Raw genomic sequence first — 23,068 nt, forward strand, 5'->3', positions numbered from 1 at the left:
AATTAATCACCCTTAAGCATTTGTGGGTAAAATATGATGTCAGGGATTTACCTAATATGCTGCTGTTTTCTAAAAAGTGAGATTAAAAAGATAAAAGTTGCAAACTATTGAAAATTTTGAAGCTGGTAGGTACATCAGACATCAAAGTTTAATTCATTTCTCTGTTTTGGTATAGGTTAGAAGATATTCATACAAAAAATTCTTTGTTTTTGTTTTTTAAGAATCAGCTTTGCTCATTCCATTAAAAAATATCCCATGAGAGTCTGGGGTTAGACTACTTTGGATTTCTAAATTAATTCAAGGACAGCATTTCATTCATGCATGCTATCAAAAATCATTCACTGTGGGATGATGTGTCACTTGATTATGTGTCAACCACTGCTTTAGATTCTTGGGCTACATCAGTGAGCAAAACAGTCAATGATCACCTTATAGGGGTGACATTGTACTCGAGATCAAAAGCCTCCTCCTATATACCCAGGTAGGGGAAGGGGTGTTCTACCAAAGGAGAATTATAACATGGGGCCGAAATAGAGTTTCCAGGTAAGACCCAGGATCTCACTTCCATCTGAGTTTTAGATAAGCAACAAAAAATGTTTTAGTGTATGTCCCATGCAATATTGTCCCCGCAAAAAGTTATTGTTTATCTGAAATTCAAGTATACTGGGCATCCCACATTTTTATGTGCTAAGCCTGGTAATCTTAGTTGCAAATGAGAGAGCGCATGGCATGTCTGAGAAACCAAAAGAAGTCCTGCACTTCTAGCACAGCAAACCCGAAAACATACTATGGTTTCTGTAAGGTTACATGAGGTAGTGTATGGATTTTTTTATTTTGATAATTTTGTAATATGCATTAGAAAAAAATGAGTTATCACATATATTGTACAGCATTTGTACATTAAGAATGCATTTTACTTTAAAAAGGTGAATCTAAGTAAAGAAAATTGAGAAATATATTGTGCTGATCCTCAGCATGATGACAGGTGAGGAACCCTGGGCAGGACCAGGAAGAGTGATGACAGGTAGAACTCAAAAAGTACAGAAGCCAGGTGAATACAGGACTGTTTTCTGAATTAAGTTATATATTTTTATGGAACAGAAAGAAATTCTTACTTATCCCTTTCTTTATTATCCATGCCTAAGGTTGGACCGTCACAATATTCCCAGAACAGCTTGTGGAATTTTGATGTCAAACAGATTTTTTCTTATATTTTCAAACCAAGAAAAGTCCTGTCTCCTTTGATACCTGAGTTCAAGGAAAGAGCTACTGAGAATTGTAAATAAAAGCCCTTAGGAAAGAAAAGAAAAAAAAAAAACAAAACTGCAGGGATTTGCAGATATCACTTAGGCCAGAAAGGCAGACTTTGTACCTGTAAATGTATTAAGTGACCCTGAATGTCAGTCTCCAATTTCAGGAAGACGGCTTTCAGAATTATAGATAGAAGTTATATCCCAGTCTCCAAAATGGGCTTTTAAGGCCAGTGGAGGACGTCACCCTCAGACTTCCCTGGGAGAGAGGGGAACCGCTGCCCACACAGTCCCCTCCCTGGTTCACATCTGCCACTTCTGAACACTCCTTAGGACCAGCTGCATAAATGTGCTTTGAAACTATTCAGGAGACTGTGTAGGCCATATACAAAACTCCCAGCTAAGAAATGCTCCATTTGAAGCCTCAATGGCATTTAAAAATCAAGCAAAGGGAAGACCAATTATCTTTACATGCCCTATGAATGGACGGAGATAAATAGGGAGTGAACATAAACACTTAATGTAAAGCCACAATTTACATATCAGTTAAAAGATTCCTTGTAGCAACTTTAAATGAGGATATTACTTATCACTCACTACCATCTAACATTAAACTGGTATAGATAGGTGCTATTATTTATTAAATATAATATACAAAGATTTTATTGTTGAACTGACTGTACCTGCAAATGAGAGAGAGTTGCTGGTTTGTTCTATTACCTTCCCATTCGCCTAAGTTTCGTCTTGAAATGCACCAGAAAAAAAGTTAAGGCTGACTTATTTCACTTGCCTAGAAACTTTGACGTCAGATAATTACATTATCTTTAGCTTCTGTCAATACCGATGAAAATCTTCACTGCTTCTGAAGAAAAAAAGATTTAATAACTTTCTGGTTCTTTAAACAGGGTATTATTTTAAGAAAGGGAGTCTAGAATGAGGAATTTATTGTCAAATGAAACGTATAACACTAATGTGAGATTTCATACTGGTCCAGCTGGCTGCAGATCAAATAATTCAGAATGAAGTTGAGCCAAGCCTTTTGCTGAAAGGTCCCTTTCTTTTACGGGTAGCAAAGAGTTCTACCAGCCCAGAATAGCCGGTAAGATGCATATGGCATCAAAGACAGTGTCGGGGCAGAATCTTGGATTATGAATCAGGAAGTCTCAGTTCTATTCCTGGCCTGACCTTTAATTTATTATTTATTACGGCTGCCCTATGGGATGCCACAGCTCGCTGCCAGGCAGAACCTTCAGGCAATGCTATAGTTGTTGGCCAAATGGCCACTCTTGAGATGCAGCCAGGTATTTCACTGAGTTTTCTGGTTTTCTTCCATATCCTTGGCACCAGCATAGCAGAGCCTGTGGACCTCTAGGGGAGGCACCGCTTTCTCTGGACTTACTATTTGCCCAGTTTGTAAAATGTAGCACGCACCTCCTTCCAACTCCCTATGTGTGTGCCGTGCTCTGTGTCGTTCAGTCAAGAGCATCTGGAGGAGGAGGAGGGTCAAAATTATCATCCCTAGATGGAAGGAAAGAAGGGTAGTGGAGGCTTCATTTCAGAGGCTTCCTGGAGAGATTAATCCCCTAAAACCTTATTTATCTCCCCCAGACACCATTGCGATCAAAATGACCTCACTGCGCAGGAACTAAATAGTTCTTGGGAGTAAATAAGGAGCATCTTTTGGATTTCCCAGTGAACACCATATGACTTGGCCACATTAGGTTTTTGACCACTAATGAAATTGAAGTTTCTCTTTTCATTTGCTTAAGTGTACACTGACTTGTGTCTGCAAGAGATGCAACTGGAAATTTCTTCCACAACAGCTACATATAGTATCTGTACCTTGACAACAGCTGGCTAGTCTCAAGACAACAAGATATTTCTGTTCTTTGCATTACACAGGCACAGAGCAGGAAAAGGAGACATATCACACCATTGACTCAAAGTCAGCTCACAGCCAAATACTTTTTCCTCATTAAAACAGTAGATTGTGGCAATCCCATTAAGAATAGCTCATTCGTGTTCTAAGTAGCACTTAATTATTAAGCTGCATTAGAGAGTATATAGAACATTGGGAAATATTAACCTATTTACCTACTCTACTCTGGTCAAAGAACATGTGCAGTTAAGATATTTAATTCTGGGCACTAACCATTAATTGGGTCATTGACAAAATTGTGTCAGATCCAGAGAGGAGAAAACAGAACTAATAAGGATTTGAAAATGTCATATGAGAGATAATTAAAGGAACTGAGTGTGATTCACCTAGAAAAGGAAGAAAATGGGCACAGCATAGTCCTTCATCTATTTGCAAGTTTCATGGAATAGACACTACTTATGCTGTCTGGTTCTGATGGGAGAAACTGGGAAGTTAGAGGAAGCCAGGCTCTAGTCTGCTCAGCTGGCTGATAGAGGAGTGATCTGGACTTTGAACTTCCTGTCCTCCTCTGCAAATTCTCGACTCTGCAGAACCAGCAGCAGCCATCCTGGACTTCCAGATTTCTAAAGTCTGAAGCATTGAATGATTTATCCAAGTGGCATAATAAGTAAATTGCAGAAATGGGTTTTGACTTAGGTAAAAATACAAATGTAAAGATGTATTCATTATAATGGATTTTAGGGAATTTTACAAATACAAATTAAGGACAATGGAAGGAAGGCAGATAAATGAACCACTACTAGGAAAAAAAGAGAATTATCTGGGAGAACACTAAATGTGCAATGTATACTGAATTCTATGTGGACAACAAGAGCAAAAGTTAAAGTAAATGCATTAAATAAAACACATTATTTTAATGTTATTATGTCAACTCAACTATAATCACAATTACTTAACTCTCAATGTTTCTATTCAAGTCAGATTCTAAGAATGATTCTCCATCCTCCTGGTCCCCACTGCTAGTGTGTGCACCAGCTCACACCAGCTCACAAGAGCCAGTTGTGTACATTTCTTCCAGCTGTGCATTCAATAATGTCTAGTTGGTAGCTTGAAATTGGCCATATGAATATTTACACCACAGAAAAACCAGCACATGCTACAAATCAGGACTTTCTTTTTACTTGGCAATATAGTTGTGAAGCATCTACCAACATACCAGTGCCAACCGACTCCCTACTTCCAAGAGATAGGTTTCCGAATCCGTGCCCTCTTCTTTTCACTTTGATCTCAGAATATGTAGGACCTTGTTATGAAAGTATGTTATTTCTTTATAATCACTGCAATGTGGGTCCAATTCAGACTCCAGCACTGTGGTTTAGAACTAGAAGAATAATCTTGGGATAAACTGACTATTTTTCATGTATTAGCCATGTAGCATTACTGGATATAAAGTAAGGTGAGGTTCCAAAAATGTGTGGTTGTCAATCTGTGGTAGAAACGCTAAAAGTTTAATAAACACAATATATCACCCATTCACTTATATCCTGCCACTGGTCTAAGCTTACTTCTCTCTCTCCCTCTCTCTGTCTCTCTCTGTCTTTGTCTCTCTCTCTCTCTTCTCCCTGCCTCATTCTTTTTCTCCCCATCATGATGTGACTCACCTCCACAAAAGCTCTTCTCTGATCACCTTGTACAAAGTGAGACACTCCCCCTGCCGTTATTATATTACCCCATGTATTTTCTTCTTAACACTTGTTCCTATCCGAAACTATCTTACTATGAATTTGTTAGCTTTTGTTATCTACCTTCTAATAATATTCAGGAAAGCAGGGATTTTATATCCCTGATTCACTAATGAATATTGTGTGCCTTTACTAATGTTTGACCCAAACAGCTGTGATTTCAGAAAGAAGGAAAGGGGAGGAGAGAGAATTTAGCATCTTGGCCTTGATTTAGGGGATTAAGTTACTGCAATACCAAGAATTTGATGAATAGGCAGCTTCAATTATTAGGAAGGTCCACTGCGCGGACGTATAGTCGCAGCGTGAAAGGAAAGCTCCACTATCCGAGTCAGCCCAGCCCAAATGGGCAAAGACCCAGCTCCGTCTTCAGGCACGAGCTATTTGCTGGAGGTCAGCCATCAACATATGAAAGATTAGATCTTTGAGAAATACTAACACTCGGGCTTTAAAAACAAAGGCAATAATGTTTCTCCAAAACATCTGATTTGTGGTCGACTCTATTCTGCGAAGTTTTACAAATGTATTTCTAACATATGATACTGGCCTGTGTACCTGGCATTTCAGGCCGAATGCGATGGGTGGTGAATATAGAGGCACCCATGAAAGTAAGGGAAACGGGAAACCCAAGAGGCTTATTTTGCTAAAGGAATGTTATAGACCGACACTGTTTGGTTTTATTCCCTGTGGCTGATCATTTGGAATAATTTGATGCTCAGCCCATGGATGTGAAAATGTTTTCGAAGCCCTGTCTGAGCATCCAGTTGATTCAGACAAATTGTTTCTGAGACTGCTGCTGATAGGTCTAGGGTAGCTGCAGGATACAGTGCTTTATCCAAGATTAACTTAGTAGCTGGAGAAATATCAGCATATATTTTCTAAGGCTTTGGGAGGTATTTCACCGGCACCCACAGATTTCATTATCATTCCTGACAGCATATTGCATGTGCAGTGCATAACTTGCCTCTGTGTCTGCCAGGTAGAAGAACATGGTCTTTGTTCTTGAGGATGTAATAACTGGGGAATGGAAGACAGTCACACAAAAGCAGATGTGGATGTAGAAATGCAAAAGAGCATTATCTTGCCAAACACAACTTGGCTTAAAAGGGAAGGAAATTATGCAGGCAAACTCATGGGAGGAGTAAGCAAGGAGACTTTAGAATCTTCTATTCAGTGTCAGATTCTTCAGTTTGCTTATGTAGAGGAGAATTAAACTGAATAATCTCCAATATTTCTGGGACTCTATTTTAAGGTACAAGCAGGATTTTACTCTAAATAATGCTCTTCTGGATATAACAAAGTTCTATGGTTTTGAGGACTGTGATGGATGGTAAGGTTCAGGTCTGTTTGTTTGCAAAAAATGCTGAATTCCCTTAAGCACAATAAAACTTGATGATGGCAAAGTTCTGTAATTGTCAGAGCCTCATTGCGTGTTTTGGACCGCAGGGGCAACAGAAGGAGATTGAATTATGAATCACAGCATAGTATTCTGGAGGGAGGAACACAACTCAAAACAGTTCTTCATTTGGTCTCAAAATTAATGTCTTTGTGGAAACAAGACTAGCTCTTTCAGTTTGATATTAATCTGTTAAACCAAGCACAAGTTGAGTTTATCCAAATAACTTATTAGCATTAACTTCATTAATGATTCCTTGACCAACTTAACGTAATAAACCAATTATTTGACATCTGAAAGATAGTACTCTGTAATATTAATAATCTGCTCTAGCTCTTTGAGATAAAGACCCCTATAGAAATAAGTTAATCCATGAAATTACCCTAGCCCCTGTTCTTTGGGGGTCCCTCTTAGTGGTGACTAGGAAATTTAGAGAGATTAAGAAAAATGCCAAAAACAAAAGATCTGATTCAGGCAGTCACCACATTCATCCCTACTGCTAATACCATCCTCTGAGCAAAGCCCACAACCTGCTCCCTTGTACCCACACCCCTCAGGTCTCTGTTGTGATCTATTGTCCCTTTGAGGTCCACCTCTGGTGTTTTTTTCAAAGCTGATTTCACCCAGGTAAACACCTCAGACAGAGGAGCTGACAGCATGAGTCACAGCGATGGTTTGCCTCCCAAGGGCTGGTCTTGAGTCTGCACATCCCTTGATAGATTGGCCTCCAAAGAACCTTACTGTGCTTTCCGTGGTCTTCTTTTTTTATTTTTTTTAAAGCCAATACCCCACCCAGCCCTGATACCTTAGACAACACACAGGAAATTTGGAAGATTTGCTAATACTAATTGACTCTATATGAGCAAGCAAGAATAGTAAACAGTCATGTCCAGATACCTCTATATGGTCCATGAGAAGCTTTACTCTTCCTACAAGCAACAGTATTTCCATAAATGTATGTCTATATTATAAAGAATTCAGAATAAGTAGCCAGTTGTGGAATGTTTTTTTTTCAAAAGTGTATGAAAGAAAAAGAAACTTGAAAAGAAATACTGACAAGAGCATAGTCCCATGCAAATATCGCCTCTCCACTGCACAGACTGAAAACCTGTCTTGTATGATTCCTTTCCCGTTTTTTGCCATACTCAGAAATAGTGTCCCCAAAATACTCTCTTATATGCATCCTTAAATATCTAACTACAAACAATTATTCATATGTTACAGTTGGCTCATACTGTGACAAAAAAGTAATATATAACTTTTCCCCAGACTAAATAATTGGACAGTGGTAAATATGCATCAGTGTTCATTAATGCTTTGCTGCTTTTTTGCTGTGCTCTGCTCCAGAAGCTATGTATTTAATATTCATGTAAAATGCTTTCTTGTCAGTGGGTCACTGTCTTTCCAGTGAAGAGCCCATTGATCATACAGAACAGAACTTCCTTTCCCCCTTGAGTAGAAGACTGCCTATTATTCAGTGTCCTCTTTGTCACATTGAAAAACAGGGAACTTCTATTCTTTCCAAGAAATGGCCTTTCAAGATTCAGTTACAACATGTTCTGTTCCTCAGGAAATAAGAGAAGACCGCGATCGGGCGCGGCTGGACTCCATGGTGCTGCTCATTATGAAACTGGACCAGCTTGATCAGGACATCGAGGACGCCCTCAGCAGCGGCGCCTCGCCGTGCAGCACGCCCGCGAACCTGCGGCGCCCGGCTCCCGTGAGTCCCCGGCTCTCCGCCGCCCTTCCCGCGGGAGGGCGCGCTCCTTCTGGCGAGTGAAACCTCTTCGATGGCAGCATCCACCCATATGTGACCCTGACAGCATTTCACAAAGTTCACTCAGATAATTATATGTTTCATATGCAGGGTCCACAGAAGTGTGTGATCCAAAAGAAAATGGTTATTGTTAGGCAGGAAAGAGGTTCGTTTTGGGAAATGATCTTCCTAGTGATCAAATCCTCTTCACTGTCGTTATTTCCCTAGTGGTTAGTCTTCTCTGATTTGCTGTGAACACCATTAGCAAGACTGTGTACTTCTTGTTTAGTATTTTAGCTCCAATATCTTGCAAATTTATATTGTATGTAGAAGATGCTTAAATATTTGCTGTGTGCATGGATGGATGGATGTATAGACGGATGGACTGACGGACAGACTAACCCAGCAAACTACAAAAAAAAAAGTTTAGATGAGATTAACTTGAAAACAGAACTAGCTCAGTTAAATACAATAAATAGGACAAAAATGAACCTTTATTCTACTGTGCATTAATTTCATATAAGATTGACTCTCTTCTTGAGATTCTAACATCATAAATAAAATTTGGAGGACACCGATTCCAGGACTGACTGTGTGTGCACTTGATATATCTAATAGACGCTTCATATTAAATAATTTATACAGATCTAGCAAATGTAATGGTAGGATTCACTAATAATGAAGTCCTGAATCCCTTTTCAATTCATCTGTTACTTTCGTTGTGCAATAAACAGCACATTCAGTCAAGAAATTCTGTGTTTCCCAAAGACCAAAGAGGTGGAAAATTCTGTAAGTAAATCTGAACACTGACCAAAGTAGAACTATTCTGTATCAAATTCATTAATTGATATATAGTTCAATTGTTGATTCTGAAGTTATGCAAGACTCACTTGGGGCAGAATATCTCAAAGTAAGCAAAAAAATTAAAATGATGGCTAGCCTTAGTATATGCTAGGTACTGTTCTATTCTAAGTGTGGTGCACATGTTAACACATTCATTCCTCACAGCCCTTTTCAGATGAGACAAGGACCTAGAGAACTTAGTAAGTTTCTGCAGCAGAGCTGGGATACAGACCTAGCCAGTCTTGATCCAGAGTTGTGTCGTCTAACCACTGTGCCAGACTGCGTTCTCTGCAACAGGGATCTCATACTCAAGCAACATACATAAATACACATAAATTCATAACTCTGGAACTGAATACTTCAGCCTAAAAGCCCGTAGACCGAAACTTGTTTTTGGTGGTAATCTTCTGGATAATTTTTTCTTACTTTTCAGAATTGGTCTGAAATACTTCCCTTACAGTGCAGTCTTCTCTACATCTCCTTCCGTCCCCCTGACGGATGAGTTACGCCTTCCCTAGTGCTCTGACGTAGCGTCTCGCACATACTTTAGTAGGCCAGGCATCCTTATGGAGGCAGTACTATCAAAGTAGCCTCCTGAAGACCAGGGATATTTGAATCTTGTTTACATATGAAGGGTGCAGAGAAGCTTCATACTCATTTTCATCAATACTTTTAAAACCAGAAATAACCATCTTTTCAGTAAGTGTTATTTCTTAGTACTTCTTTATCATGAATGTAGGCATGGGATACACTTTTCTCTTCAAAAGTTGTTGGGTGTGAATTGTTAGTATCTCCCTATCTTTTTAATCTCTCCCTTCTTTCTGTCTACATTGACCTTTCCTCAATCCCTATATATCTAGGGGAGGAAACCCAGCCCAGAGTTCTCCTAAATATAATTCCATGTTGTTGTCTCCATCTCAGCAAGCAGGATAGCCCTTTCCTGCTGACATGGTTCTCTGTTGAATGGTAAAAGCAAAATAAAAACAGGAGCTCAGGTGGGTGACGATTTTAGGATTTGCCTACATCTGCCTACACCTTCTGCCTGCATTTGAAGTATAAACAGGATTTTATATTACATGCACTATCTCATGGAATATCACCACCATTGCTGAACAATGGTTGAATCTGTAAATAAAGACATCTAAGTTTTCGGTTCAATAGATAGTTGGAATAGGCAAAATAATACAGTAGAAACATTATGAAATGTGGAGTCTTCAGGCCTAGGTGAAAGGCCTGCTCTGCCATTGAATTGGCCTCAGAACACAGGAAAATTATTTAATTTCTCAATGTCAGTTTCATGTAAAAAAGGAGATGTTGTTTCCTACCTAGGTTGTGGGGAGGAGTAAATGAAAGGATGTACGTAGGACTAACTGCACGGATGGGGCACGGAGGACATACTTGGAATTGGTTAATTGCCTTTCTTTCTCCCATGTAGTCACTCACGCCAGGCACTGGGTGAAGGGTGAATAAGACATATCCTGCAGCCCTCAAAATGTCTTTTGGTCTTTATATTTTTCTAGGTCATCCCTTGTTTTTTATTTCTGTTCCTTGGTACTAAAAGCTAATTTTATATTTCTCTCATCATCAGATTTTTCCCACAGGCACTTTCCATTCCTTTTACTAACTGCACCTTGGAATAAAGGGATTATAACAGCATGATCATGACCTTGCTCACCCACCCAGGAGCACTGTCCCAAGTCCACAGGAGCAGCCCCTTCTACAGCACCCTCACACCCCGCTGTGACTTTACAGCGTGGCAGGGAGGAAAATGCATAGAATGAAATAGTGATTCTTTTGAGATTACTTATGAGAAAATGCTGAAGCAAGTTCTCCCTAGAATAAAGAGTGTAAAGAATAATATAGGCTGGAGTCCTTAAGAATGACTTGAAGATGAAAAGCATTTTAAAAATAAGAGTAGAGATAAAGATTTATAGGAGGCGGCTTTGATAGAGCCTTAGAAGTAGGCTGTGCCTTGGGGGATTCACCCCGACCCCGTGGTCTGGTTTTCTCCTTGGCCTTTTGTCCAAGGACCCAGAACTGCCCCTTCTCTTCTTTCTTTCCTCCCGTGTCAATCGAAGGGGTGTTGCTCCCGTGATCTAATGCTGATCTTACTGTCTGTGCCCTCGCTTCCCTTCCCGCCCACCTCCTGGCTTGGCTCCAGTAATTATTTGCCCTCTGTCATAGGTTCAGCATCCACTGCTTTATTCCTGGGAGTGTCTATCCCCTCTCTCTTTAGCACATATACATACTGCGTTTTCTCTACAACCTACCTATTAAATAAACCCTTCCACTGTTTAAGCCTACCATGTTAGTGTATAGGGAGAAGGGAGGTGGGTGCCTAAGAGAGTTAATTTTACTTTCTCATTATGGACAATTAAAAAAATTAATAAAAAACTTCCCCTGGCCTTCCTCAAGGTATCACCCTAACTCACTTCTTCCTTTATGAGCCAAACTGTATTCTTCTCTTCACCTAGTGTTTATTCTTAATTTAATTCTTGGCTATTGTTCTATCATTTCTCCACAACTCTTCTCCTAGCTGAAAAACCTAGTACTAACTCCTCAGCCTCCAGCCGTAGCATTTGATGCAATGGAGTGTCCCCTCCTCCCTGGCGTTCCCTCCCCCCTTGGCGTCTGGCTCCTGTCTTGCCTTTTCTTCTATGTCCACAACAGTTACTAAAATACACTTTAATGGCTCCTCTTCCTACGTTTGCCCCTTAAATCTTATTTCAGATTTGAGATTGAATTCTCCCTACTGCCTGACTTTGAATGTGCTCCTTACAAGTTACCATGGCTTCCATGGCCTCCTTCATATTGGCGGTCACCACTGGGACCTCCCGTGTTACCCAGATCCGTATGCCCAGTGGTCTCCATGTCTGGGCTGTTGTGAACGATGCTGCAGCAGACATGGGATTACAGGTGTCTCTTCAAAATACTTATTCATTTCTTTTAGATATATATGCAGAAGAGGGATTGCTGGATCATGTGGTAGTTCTATTTTTAAATATCTGAAAAACCTGCATGGGCTTATTGCTGGTCTCTATTCTAGTCCACTGATCTACATGTCTGTTTTTATGGCAGGGCTATACTGTTTTGTTTACCTCAGCTTTGTTCTTCTTTTTCCAGATGATATTGGCTCTTCAGGATCTTTTCTGGGACCATGTAAATTATTAGATTGTTTTTTTCTTCTATTTCTGTGGAAAATGCCATGGGATTTTGATAGAGATTGCATTGGATTTGTAGATCACTTTGTGTAATATAGATATTTTAATAGTATTAATTCTTCTGATCCACAAATACAGGGTATCTCTCCATTTATTTGTGTCTTCTTCAGTTTCTTCCAGCAGTGTCTTGTGGTTTTCAGAGTAGAGAGTCTTTCACCTTCTTAGTTAAATGTATTCCTAAATATTTTATTGTTTTTGATGCTGTTGTAATTGGGATTGATGTATTTCTTTTTCAGAAAATCTGTTGGTAGTGTATAAAAATTCTGTTGATTTTTGTATGTTGATTGTGATCCTGCAGCTTTACTGAATTTACTTATTAGATCTAATGGTTTTTTGCTTAAGTCATTAGGATTTCTATATGTAAAGTCAGGTCATCTACAAATGGAGATAATTTTACTTATACTTCAAATACCTTTTATTCCTCTTTCTTACCTGACTACTTTGGTTAGGACTTCCAGCACTGTGTTGACCAGGAGTGATGAGAATGGGCGCCCTGATCTTGTTCCTCATCGTAGAGCCTAAATTTTCAGCCTCTCATCACTGAGTATGATGTTAGCCATGGTTTATCATATATGGCCTCTGTATGTTGAGATAAGTTCCCTTATGCCTAATTTGTTAAGAGTTTTTCTCATGAATGGATGTTGAGTTCTGTCAGATGTCTTTTCTTCATTTATTGGGAGAATCATATGATTCTTTTCTTGCATTCTATTAATGTGATATATCACATTAATTAATTAGTTTGTGTTGAACCATCCTTACCAGCCAGGGATAAATCCCGTGGGACATTGGTGAATGATGCTTTTCATATGCTGCTGAATTTGGTTTCTAGTATTTTATTGAGACTTTTTGCATTTATATTCACAAGGGACATTGGCCTATAGTTTTCTTTTCTTACGGAGTCATCATCTGGCTCTGGTACTGGGGTTATGCTGGCTTTGTAAAACGAGTTTGGGAGTATTCCTTCCTCTTCAATTTTTTGGAAGAGTTTAAGGATTGGCATTAATTCTTCTTTAAATGTTTCACAGAATTGATCAGTGAAACCATCTGTTCCTAACATTTGCTTTGTTAAAATATTTTTTTTTACTACTTCAGTCTCTTTAGTTGTTATTGGTATGTTGAAATTTTCTATTTTTTCACAATTCAGTCTTGCTTTTGTACCCTTCCTTTTTCGTTTAGCTTTATTGAGGTATAGTTGATAAAATTGTAAGATACTTAAAGTGTACATTATGGTGCTCTAATATACATATACATGTGAAAGGATTCCTATCATCTAGTTAATTGACACATGCATTACCTCATTTACTCATTCATCATTCTGGTGAGAACATTTTAGTTCTTTTCTCTTAACAAATATCAATTGTATAATTCAGTCTTATCAACTATCGTCACCATGTTTTGCATTAAGTCAGAACTTTTCATCTTATAGCTGAAATTTTGTACCCTTTACCAACCTTTTGCCCCATCCTTTCAAATGGAGAAAAATTATCTCAGTGTTACTGGTGATTTATAATTACATAGAAGAAACTCTAAAACTATTTTTAATGTGAAGACTAAGAAAGAAGAGATATTAATATTTTTAAGTCTAGTCACTCCTTCATAAAACAATACTTAGTGATCATGTTCTATGTGCAGGGCACTATTCTAAGATCTAGGGATACACCAGTGAACAAGACCAGTGAGGTCCCTGCTGTCATGATACGCAATAGATTCTATTAGAGGTAGACAAGGATTAGAAAAAGATGAATGGAGGGTGGATAGATAGAAGGGTGCGTAGACAGATAGACAGCATGATGGGTGGATATTACTAATACATAGTAGACAAACAAGGTAACAGGATTGTAAAATAAAGAATTGCTGTGGAGGTTGAAAAGAGGAAACTACTTTAGCTTAAAATATCAACTGTCCTTCTCTAAATAGTGATATTCAAGCCAAGACCTAAGTTGACAAGAAGGGGCCAACAAAGGGAAATTCTGGGACAAGGAACAAAAGAGGACATAGTCCGTGCAGTAGAAGCCAGCTTGATATTTTAGAAGGACAGATAAATGCCCTTGTGGCTGGAGCACACTAAGAAATGAGAATGGTAGGATATAAGACCAGAGAGTTGGGCTGCAGGGTACATGGTATTTGACTGAGGCCCATGCTGAAGTTGAGGTGTAGAAAGAGTAGCCACAGAGATACTCATCTCATAATCTCCTCAGGTTAAAACTGTAGATTGACCTGTGCCTTTGTTCCCTCCCCTCTGTACTCTCCTCACCCCCACTTTTCCTCTACTCTCAGGCCACCGTATAACACAGAGAGCATTTGATAAATTAAATATACTGACTTTGGCAAGATTACTGAGTAATTGCCTTCACTCAGCAGACATGCTTATCCATATAATCTGTATTAGTTTTAAGAAGACATATGATATCAATAATAACAATACAGTAAAGAAACATTAAGTGTCACTTACACATTAGGTATATCTTGCTTAGTCCTCATGAAACTCTATGGATGCATTTGTCATTATACCCATTTTCAAATGAGGGAATCGATCCACACATAAAGTGTAATTCCTGCCCTCCAGTAATTATAGTTCATTAGACAGACAGAGGCTGGAACTAAGCCATTCCAGGCCACTGTGGTAGGTGTCACCAGGGAGATCTAAGGGGAACATAGAGGGAAGAACAGTGAGGAGAAATGAAAACTCTCTTTTCATGGTCACCCACAATAACCCTGTTGCAAGAGGGGGGTTCAGTGAGTTACTCGGGGTCACACAGTAAGCAAGGGGTGTGTATGGGCTTCTACCTCCTGACTCACTGCAATACCCTAGCTGGCTCTCAACATTGCCCTTCCAGTTCAAAATAAGCTGTGCAATTACTGAAGAAGTATATTACCTCTTTCTCCAGTATTTGCCTTATGAAATCCGATCTTCTGAAGAGTACAGTTGTTACTACAAAATAATGCATGGCTACAGGTGACATGTCAATGTCATTTGTCAGCAAGTCCTCAGTGTGTCTAGTGTGATGGTAGAAGGAGAAGGTGGAAAGATGCTGGTGGCAGAGAGGAACGCATGCAGAGAGTATGTGCATGCCCTTCCTTACCAGTGCTTTGCTTTCTTAACAGGAGGATCTGGAGTCAGGATCTGAGAGTGGAGCGGACACCATTTCAGTAAATCTGACACAAACAAATCTGTCATCCAACACCGAGTCCACTGACCTACCGTCTTCCACCCCAGTGGCCAATTCTGGAACCAAACCCAAGTCTGCGGTAAGTCGTGAAACGTAGCAGTCAGTTTCAGCGAGAAGTGTTGATGAGCGTCAGGTAAGAAGACTTAATGCCTCATCCACTCAATATAGAAGAAATACTCTCAGAGTCTTAGTTGTAGTGACGTGATAGCATTTAATTAAGTATAGCCCAACAGATGCCGTTCATTTGTTTTATGAATGACAAAATAAGGACTTCAGCAAACAGGCCATGGTTCCAGAATTATGCACAATGTGGTATTAGGTTTTGTTGTTGGATACTGAGAACTTTGAAGAACCAGGAATGCAGACTCTGCAGGTGTTTCTCCCTGTTTTAGTGTCCTGACCACTGCTTACCAGTTGGAAAATTGCCTCTCTAAGCCTAGACAGACAGACAGACAGATAGAAGATAGATAGATAAATAGATAGGTAGGTAGAAGAGATAGATATATATATAAAATCACACATCATAAATTTTATGTAGATATTACATAGCACATACAAAATTCTCAGTGAAAGCCTTGGCAGAGAATAAGTACTAAATAAATATAAGCTACTATCATTATTATTTTGATGCTTCACTGACTTTACAGTGTTAGCAAAACAAATGAAAAGGAAAATGAACAACAAATAATAACATAGCATGGTGAATTGTGAATAAAACATTTTCATTTAAGTAAAAAGTTGAACTGCAACAGGAAAGCAGTATTTGATTCTAAAAGGTAACATTTATAGAGGAAGTAATTACTACTTCAAACATCTAAAGTCCCAAAAGCTCCAAAATAACCTTTCCTAGTTTAGTGAAAATCATAGTGTCGTACTATTTTTTTTTTAATGCCCATGTTAGCTTAACACAGAGAAACGAGTTTGGATAGCTTATTTGCCTGCCTTTTAAATACAAGGCAAGTCTGAAATAGGATTCAAAAGAGAATACTCTGACTTTAAAACATGGTAGATACATTCAGTTATAAGAATATCTAGAACATTTATAGATGAGATAAATATTTATTAAACACTACTATGTGCCATGCATTACGCTAGGTGAAAAAGATGTGGAGAGCAATAAAATGTATTTTCTGTCTTTCAACAGCTCATTCTAGCAAAGGGAGGCAGGCATGTAAATAGTGACATGCAATCCATGCTGTATGTGTGAAAAGTAGGAGGAGCTGAAGACATACTACCCTATGCTATTTTGCGACACCAAAAAAACGGTCAGCAATAATGTGTGCCAAAGGGCGGACTGCAGTGAAACGGTGCTCTTCCTTTTTATAATGGGTAAAGAAGGTTCAAAAGCAAAATTAAAATATGAAATCCAGTGATCTCATTTCACCCCATTCTTATTAAGAAAAAAGATAAAAAGCCGCTCAACAGATTTAACTTGAAGGTTTGGGAACCCTCGGAGCACTGGCTTCTTGAACACTGGGGACAGGTGTAAGGCTGGTGTCTAAGAAAAGAGTAGAAAGGAAGGTGAATTCCTTTTGTAAAGGTATTTATGCTAATTCACTTTTTAAAGCACTTGCTATTATCCTGAAAAGCAATCTTTTCACTCTGGTATTTATCCCATGTTCGTCTTTAACAACTAACATTGGTACCACTATTTCCCCCTTGCAGCATATGTATTTCGGTGTGTAGTCGCCTTATAATTTGTAGCAGTTTACAGTCTGCAGCGGAGTCCTTAGTCTTTCTTCAGTACCCCCACATTTATAAATGTGGTCAGTTTATTTCCATTGAGCTATGTGTATATGTTCTATGGTGACCATCTCTGGTAGTTTTAGAATGAGACACCGAAAACCATCAGTTTTCCCAGGACTTTAATCTTTCAGCGTATTTTTGGATAGGTTCTTCTGCAAATTTTTCATGTTTTTCCACAGCAGTTGACCAAATTGTTCACTCCCCAGACAAAAATTAAGAAATAGTCAGTGATGGAGCAGAAACATATTTTTCAGGCACCCCTCATCAAATACGTACTGGAAAGTTGTCAATGTCCAATAATACCAGAAGTGAATATGTATCCAGCTGTTGAGGTGTGAGTTGTTATCTGGATCACAGCTTCGAAGTGACACCACGACTCCTTAGTCAGTGAGCAGTGAGAGTCATCGGACAGTGACTCAGCCTCCAAGCCCAGCATGCCACCTCAGGACGGCCGAAAACTGCCGAGCGTGGTCTCGACCAACACCACAAGCAGAGGCAGACAACTGGGTGTGCTACTCTGTCCAGCTGACCTGACCATAATTTAGGAAAATTCTGTAGCAGGCCAACAGAAATACCCAGGGAGAAACACTCCACTACCAGAGACAGCTGGTTTTTCAGGAAATTTCTTCAAGAAAATGGCCAATACCGAAGTAGCTTGAAACACAGGCTTTTGTTTTGGGGGCTTTTGAATTTATGTGTGTGTGTTTTATTTTTTGTTTTTATTGGTGGTGTGATTCTGTTGAGCACTCCCTTTTACTACAGCTTGAAAATAATTCTTCAGCCATGGATCAGTTTTGTTTTTAGTTGTTCCTGGGTTAGAATATTGAGAAGGAAGAACTCTACCTGTTTTTGACAGATGAAACAGATACTTTTCCCCTCAGTTTGTAGCTTGAGAAATAGCTGATGTGTCGTGGCAGTCTGGCTATTTTGTGAAAAGGGAAAACTGTGGTATCCTACAAAGCCATTCATTTCAGCACGAACTGAAATTTCAATTTTAATATTAAGTGGAAACGTTAAATTCTAAGAACACCTACATCTAACACCCACCCATAATGAACTAGCCTCCTGCTCTTGCATATATGTATATAGCATGCTGACAATTAAGCATTCAAGTAGATTTCTGGAATGTTTTTCACACAAAAATGAAAAGTTAAAAGGTAGGCTATCTACTACCAAAAAACACATTAGGGAAAAAAAGAGGTCTAATGCTTCTTGTCCAAAAACTCATCAATTTATCTCCTAAAATCTTTTTGTTCTTTTGCAACAGTTCATAATGCCTAGACACTTCCGCAAACATGAGTAGTCATACAGTTTTACACAAAGTGCTTTGATTCACTGTAGAACAATAAACTGACATCCCTCTGGCCATGGCATTCAGTTGCGTGAGTAGTTCCTGTATTAAATACAGGGTTGTCACAGGAAAGATTTTAAAGCCAAACACTAAAACCTCAGAGGCTTTGTTGTTGTTTTTCCTAAAGCTACTTACAAGTGTAGGTGTTCATTAAAGCACATTAATCATACATTTATGAAGAAAGAGGTCGCTCCTAGATAACAAAGAAAACATTTCATTTGTATAAATAAGTAACTGGAGGAACAGGGAGATTCTAGCATCCTGTAGAATAACCAGGAGCATCATGAAGAGCAATGCGAGGATATGTTTGCAATTTAGCCCAAATTCCCCTTCCCCTTCTGCCCGCCAGAAGCTCATTCAATTGCTTTGTGATAGTGAGAATTCTAGTAGCAGTGATGAGACTCTCAGTCATTTGGGCATGTTGGAACCACAGCTGGACAGAACCACTTTGAGTTTATCCTAAACTATCTAAAGGAATTTTAGAATATACTGGCATTCATATCAGAATGTACTGCATACTAGAGTTATAAAAAAAAAAAACTTTTTATTAAAGGCATCAAAAACAACAGAAAGTACTAACCTTCATTATAATTGCTAGAGTAAAAAACAACACACATCTTATTCCAGCTCAAGGCGGCAAGGATAGCTCTAATTCCACAGATTGCACACACCCTTAATCTTCTCAGCATTAATACCAAAATGGAGATGATGGATGAGGGGGGATTCATCAGCTCATGGAGGGATGGGAGCTGGGGGGCAGGCAGCATGACACCAGTCAGATAGGGCCAACTCCTTCCAAGTGTGGTTCAAAATAAACCCTGCCTTACGGCTGCTGTAATGTGACCTAAGTAAAGCGTTGAGAGTATGTCCTGGCTGCAAGTTCATGATCATTTCCAGATGGCTTTAAAAAAGAAAAGACTCCAGTGTCACCCATAGTCAACCTGATATTCTAGCCACTTTTACTGGCAATTCCAAAAAGTGCCTGGTCAGTTTACCCTATCGTTGAAGAAAACAGCCTCTCAAAATGTCCCCCAAAACAACTGCTTATGCTATAGTCAACTTAGTGAGGCATTCACATATAACCTATTATTTTTCTCCCCTTTGGCATGATAGAAACAAACAGTAATTTTCTGATCTGGCATTTATTTATCAATAGCACTGTCCTCCCTACAGAGTATAAATGTTCTGAAGTGGGGAGAAAAGGAAGGTGATGACACTGTGTAAGAATTTTGACATTGTTATTTTTAATTAATGTTATTAAAATTTAAGTCATTTAGAAATAGGATCTTATTTTACATTTTTTTCACCCATTGGAGTATGGTCTAATCCACCTATTTCTTAAAATTATCACTTTATGTTTTGGCCCATGTGCACATAAGAACCATAAATTCCATTAGTATTTTGATGAATCTATATCTATACTAGTAAAAGCAGAAACTACAGAAATATGAACTTTAGGGAAGATCCAGAAGTTTTTTTTTAGAGTATAGTTGATATACAATCTCATGTTGGTTTCAAGTATACAACACAGTTGTTCACCAGTTACCCACATTATTAAATCCTCACCCCAACCAGTGCAGTTACTGTTTGTGAGCATAGGAGGATGTTACAGAATCATTGGCTGTCTTCTCCATGCTGTACTACCATCCCTGTGACAAACTTATATTATGATTGAGAATTTAATTATGGAGAAAAGTTTTCTGTCCGTATGATAATATCAAAGATTATCAAAGAACAAGCATTGGTGGAGTACAATCTATGTGGCAGATACCATATCACGGACATCACCATCAGAAAGAGCCTTTGAGGTAGATGCTTTATATTACATAGAATTCATAGATGAGGAAACTGGGATTCATAATGGCTAATCTGAATCACCTTTGGTTTCACTGTTAGTAAGGGATGGCAACCAGATCTTCTATGCTCTTAAACACTACTGTATACAAAGATTCACATGCTAGCCACCTGGCTTCAGAACCAACATAAATTGGTTTGAGATATTATTATATCAGAAATAAAATATAATTGACGTTTGAATTCTCAAATTGCACAAGAACACTTTCACTGAACAATGAAGAACAGTGGCTGCTTCTTCAAAGCATGGCATAGATTATATTGTTGTAACATCATTTTGTAAAGCAGCCAGCTACTGAAGATTTTTATATGCATTTCTGTGTATACACATATGTATTATATGTATTATAGAAATCATATTGTGTATGTATTTGTATACATATATATATTCATATTATACATATGTATGCATATATATCCACTCTCTGATATTAGTTCTCCAAAAGCCTGTGTTGCATAATTAACTATATGGTTAGATTTGTAATGAAACCAAATTAGTAATTATGAAGTTCTTAAATAGTCATCTATGTATTACCCAATATAAATTTTAATAATACTATATTTATTAGCTTCATATAAGACAATCACTCAGGATAAACACAAATACTACAAATGCAGATTTATTGATGGTCACCAGATGAAGAGTATGGTGGTGTCCGGATCTGGGATAGGAGATTTGAGGATTGCAAATATTTGCAAATATATGAGAAGGGGCTTCAACAGAGGAAAGCTGACAAGGTTGAAAAACAGAGGTTAATGGCACCTTTTATAACCAATAATCAACTTGTTAACTGTTGCTTCTGTAAAAGGAAGACCTCCTCTAAGGCTGCTTAAAAATTACAAAGCTCACAAAAATACACTGTTTTGATGGCGTTATTGAAGATGTCAGGGACAGTCTAATAGCGAGTGTGACATTAATCCATGGTGAGTTAACCACACAAAATTAGAAAAAGAATTCTTAACCTGGAATTTTCATGGATACGTTTAAGAGGACACCTGAACCCCTGAAGTCATATTTTAAATTATGTGTACACACAGGGGAAGACTGTCAATATCCTCATCTGACTCTCAAAAGACTCTATGGGCCACCCAGAAAGAAGTGTTCATTCAAGTTTTGATGATTTAGTCAGGCACCCAGTGAAAAGATCTGATGCACATGAGAACATCTTTGTTACACTTCAGGCACATTGACAGGAGCTATTCGTTTGCTTTCTCCTGGGGAATTCCAGTCCCTTCTTGGCAATAAATAAGGCCATGCTTCATGGATGTGTGAAAACTAGTTCTTCTATGGAACTAGAAAACATCACTAGCATTTGTCCTAATTATACAGCATATTAACAAAACTAAAACTGGTCCAAGAAAGAAATTTTTTTAAAAATCAGCTTTTCCCCATAATTGTTTCAATCTAAACCAAATCTTATATTTAAATGCAATTACATGTCTTATACATATGATCATCAAGCTAAAATCATTATGATTGTGTTATCTTAAGTGGTAAGCACTAAAATTGAAAAAAAGCATGTGAGTTCTGGAGTCCAAATCACATTATTTTTAAGTATCACTTTAAATCTACTTCATATGCAGAATTTTAGTAATATCTCTATTTCGTTTTGCCAGGATATTATACACTACCTTTGTGTCATCAGATTAGTTTTTTTTAACAAAACTGGTAATTTTCCCTAATGCTGTCCACTATTTAAAACAAAATAGAGAGACAAATCATTGTCTATTTTACAAATAAGAACTGCAAATACTCCTTTTTACTACAGTCTTGAGAAGAAATTATAAGGTAATTTGTAAAACTGTCTCAAATTTAGGTAGTATTCCTTAACGTCACATATAATAAGTAAAATAGCATAGTAAAGGAAAAATGGCACAAAAAGAATTTTAAGTTTAGTCAGCCTCTTCTGAAACATCAAAAAATTGGATGAGTACAGTTTACCATTAATAAACACAAACAAAAATATAATGGTCTTAGAACAATGCCTTTGATTTTAATGATTTTGAATTTGGCATTTTAACTTTGATATAGTTGAGCAATAACATTGAAGTCTGTGGATTTTTAAGGAAACATTTGTCTTTGTTCACTAAGATCCTCACTGTTTATGAAAAAGAAAAATAAGACAAAATTTATAGCTTTTTAAGGGAAAGCTGAGCCACAAGAAAGATGGAAAAATGTTTTTAAAAATGAAATCATTCTGTGATTATTAAAATGAGATATGTCTTAGAATTCTATGATTGTGAAGCATAGAGGATTCATTTACATACTCTGGATTTTGAAATAGTAAATATATAATTCATTAAACTTGGGCTTTGAAAAATAGAAACATTTTCATAGCCATTTGCTTTCATATTTAAAATAAATTCAAAATCATCTCATTTCTTGTGTTTGGAGATACATCTGTTTCCAATCCCCTTACACGTTAATTCATGACAGTCTAGTTGGGGATGGGTTATTTGATCTCCACAATGACCTCCTCACGTAAGCTTTTTCACTTTGAATGTAGGAATTTCATTTTGCCAAGAATCAATATAACTTGAATCCAGCTACGCTGATCCTTAATACTAAACTCTGAGCACATGTTATTTATATCATTCTTGGAGTTGGCAAAATTGTTTTCTATCTTGTTTGTGTTCAATTCAAAATAATCTAGTTAATTAGATTTCTGAAGCAGCATTCTTAAAGGTGGGGAAAAAATGGAACACAGATGAATGACAGGAGAGTTAGAATTGAATAGATTCCATTAAGGCAGGATACAGTAAGAAAAAGTCAACCTAAGAGTTGGTCATATGAATAGTACTTTTGTATGTTATCATCACTACAATGAGAAAAATTTAGTTTTTTCCATGCACTGATGTTACT

At 38.0% G+C, this 23,068-nt stretch overlaps 1 protein-coding gene across 3 annotated transcripts in view; it reads left to right on the plus strand.

The window, feature by feature from the left end:
* The window catches only part of DLC1 (DLC1 Rho GTPase activating protein), a 333,929-nt gene that overhangs the window by 81,373 nt on the left and 229,488 nt on the right, over nt 1-23,068 (plus strand). The window contains exons 3-4 of one of the 3 annotated variants that reach the window (XM_057505150.1): nt 7,835-7,984; nt 15,190-15,333. In XM_057505150.1, coding sequence (XP_057361133.1) covers nt 7,835-7,984; nt 15,190-15,333 — 294 coding nt within the window. The remainder of the gene's footprint in view (nt 1-7,834; nt 7,985-15,189; nt 15,334-23,068) is intronic. The other 2 variants (XM_057505151.1, XM_057505152.1) reach the window with 2 other exon arrangements.

The sequence above is a fragment of the Manis pentadactyla genome, chromosome 7, assembly GCF_030020395.1.
Source record: "Manis pentadactyla isolate mManPen7 chromosome 7, mManPen7.hap1, whole genome shotgun sequence".
In the NCBI taxonomy this organism is placed as follows: domain Eukaryota; kingdom Metazoa; phylum Chordata; class Mammalia; order Pholidota; family Manidae; genus Manis; species Manis pentadactyla.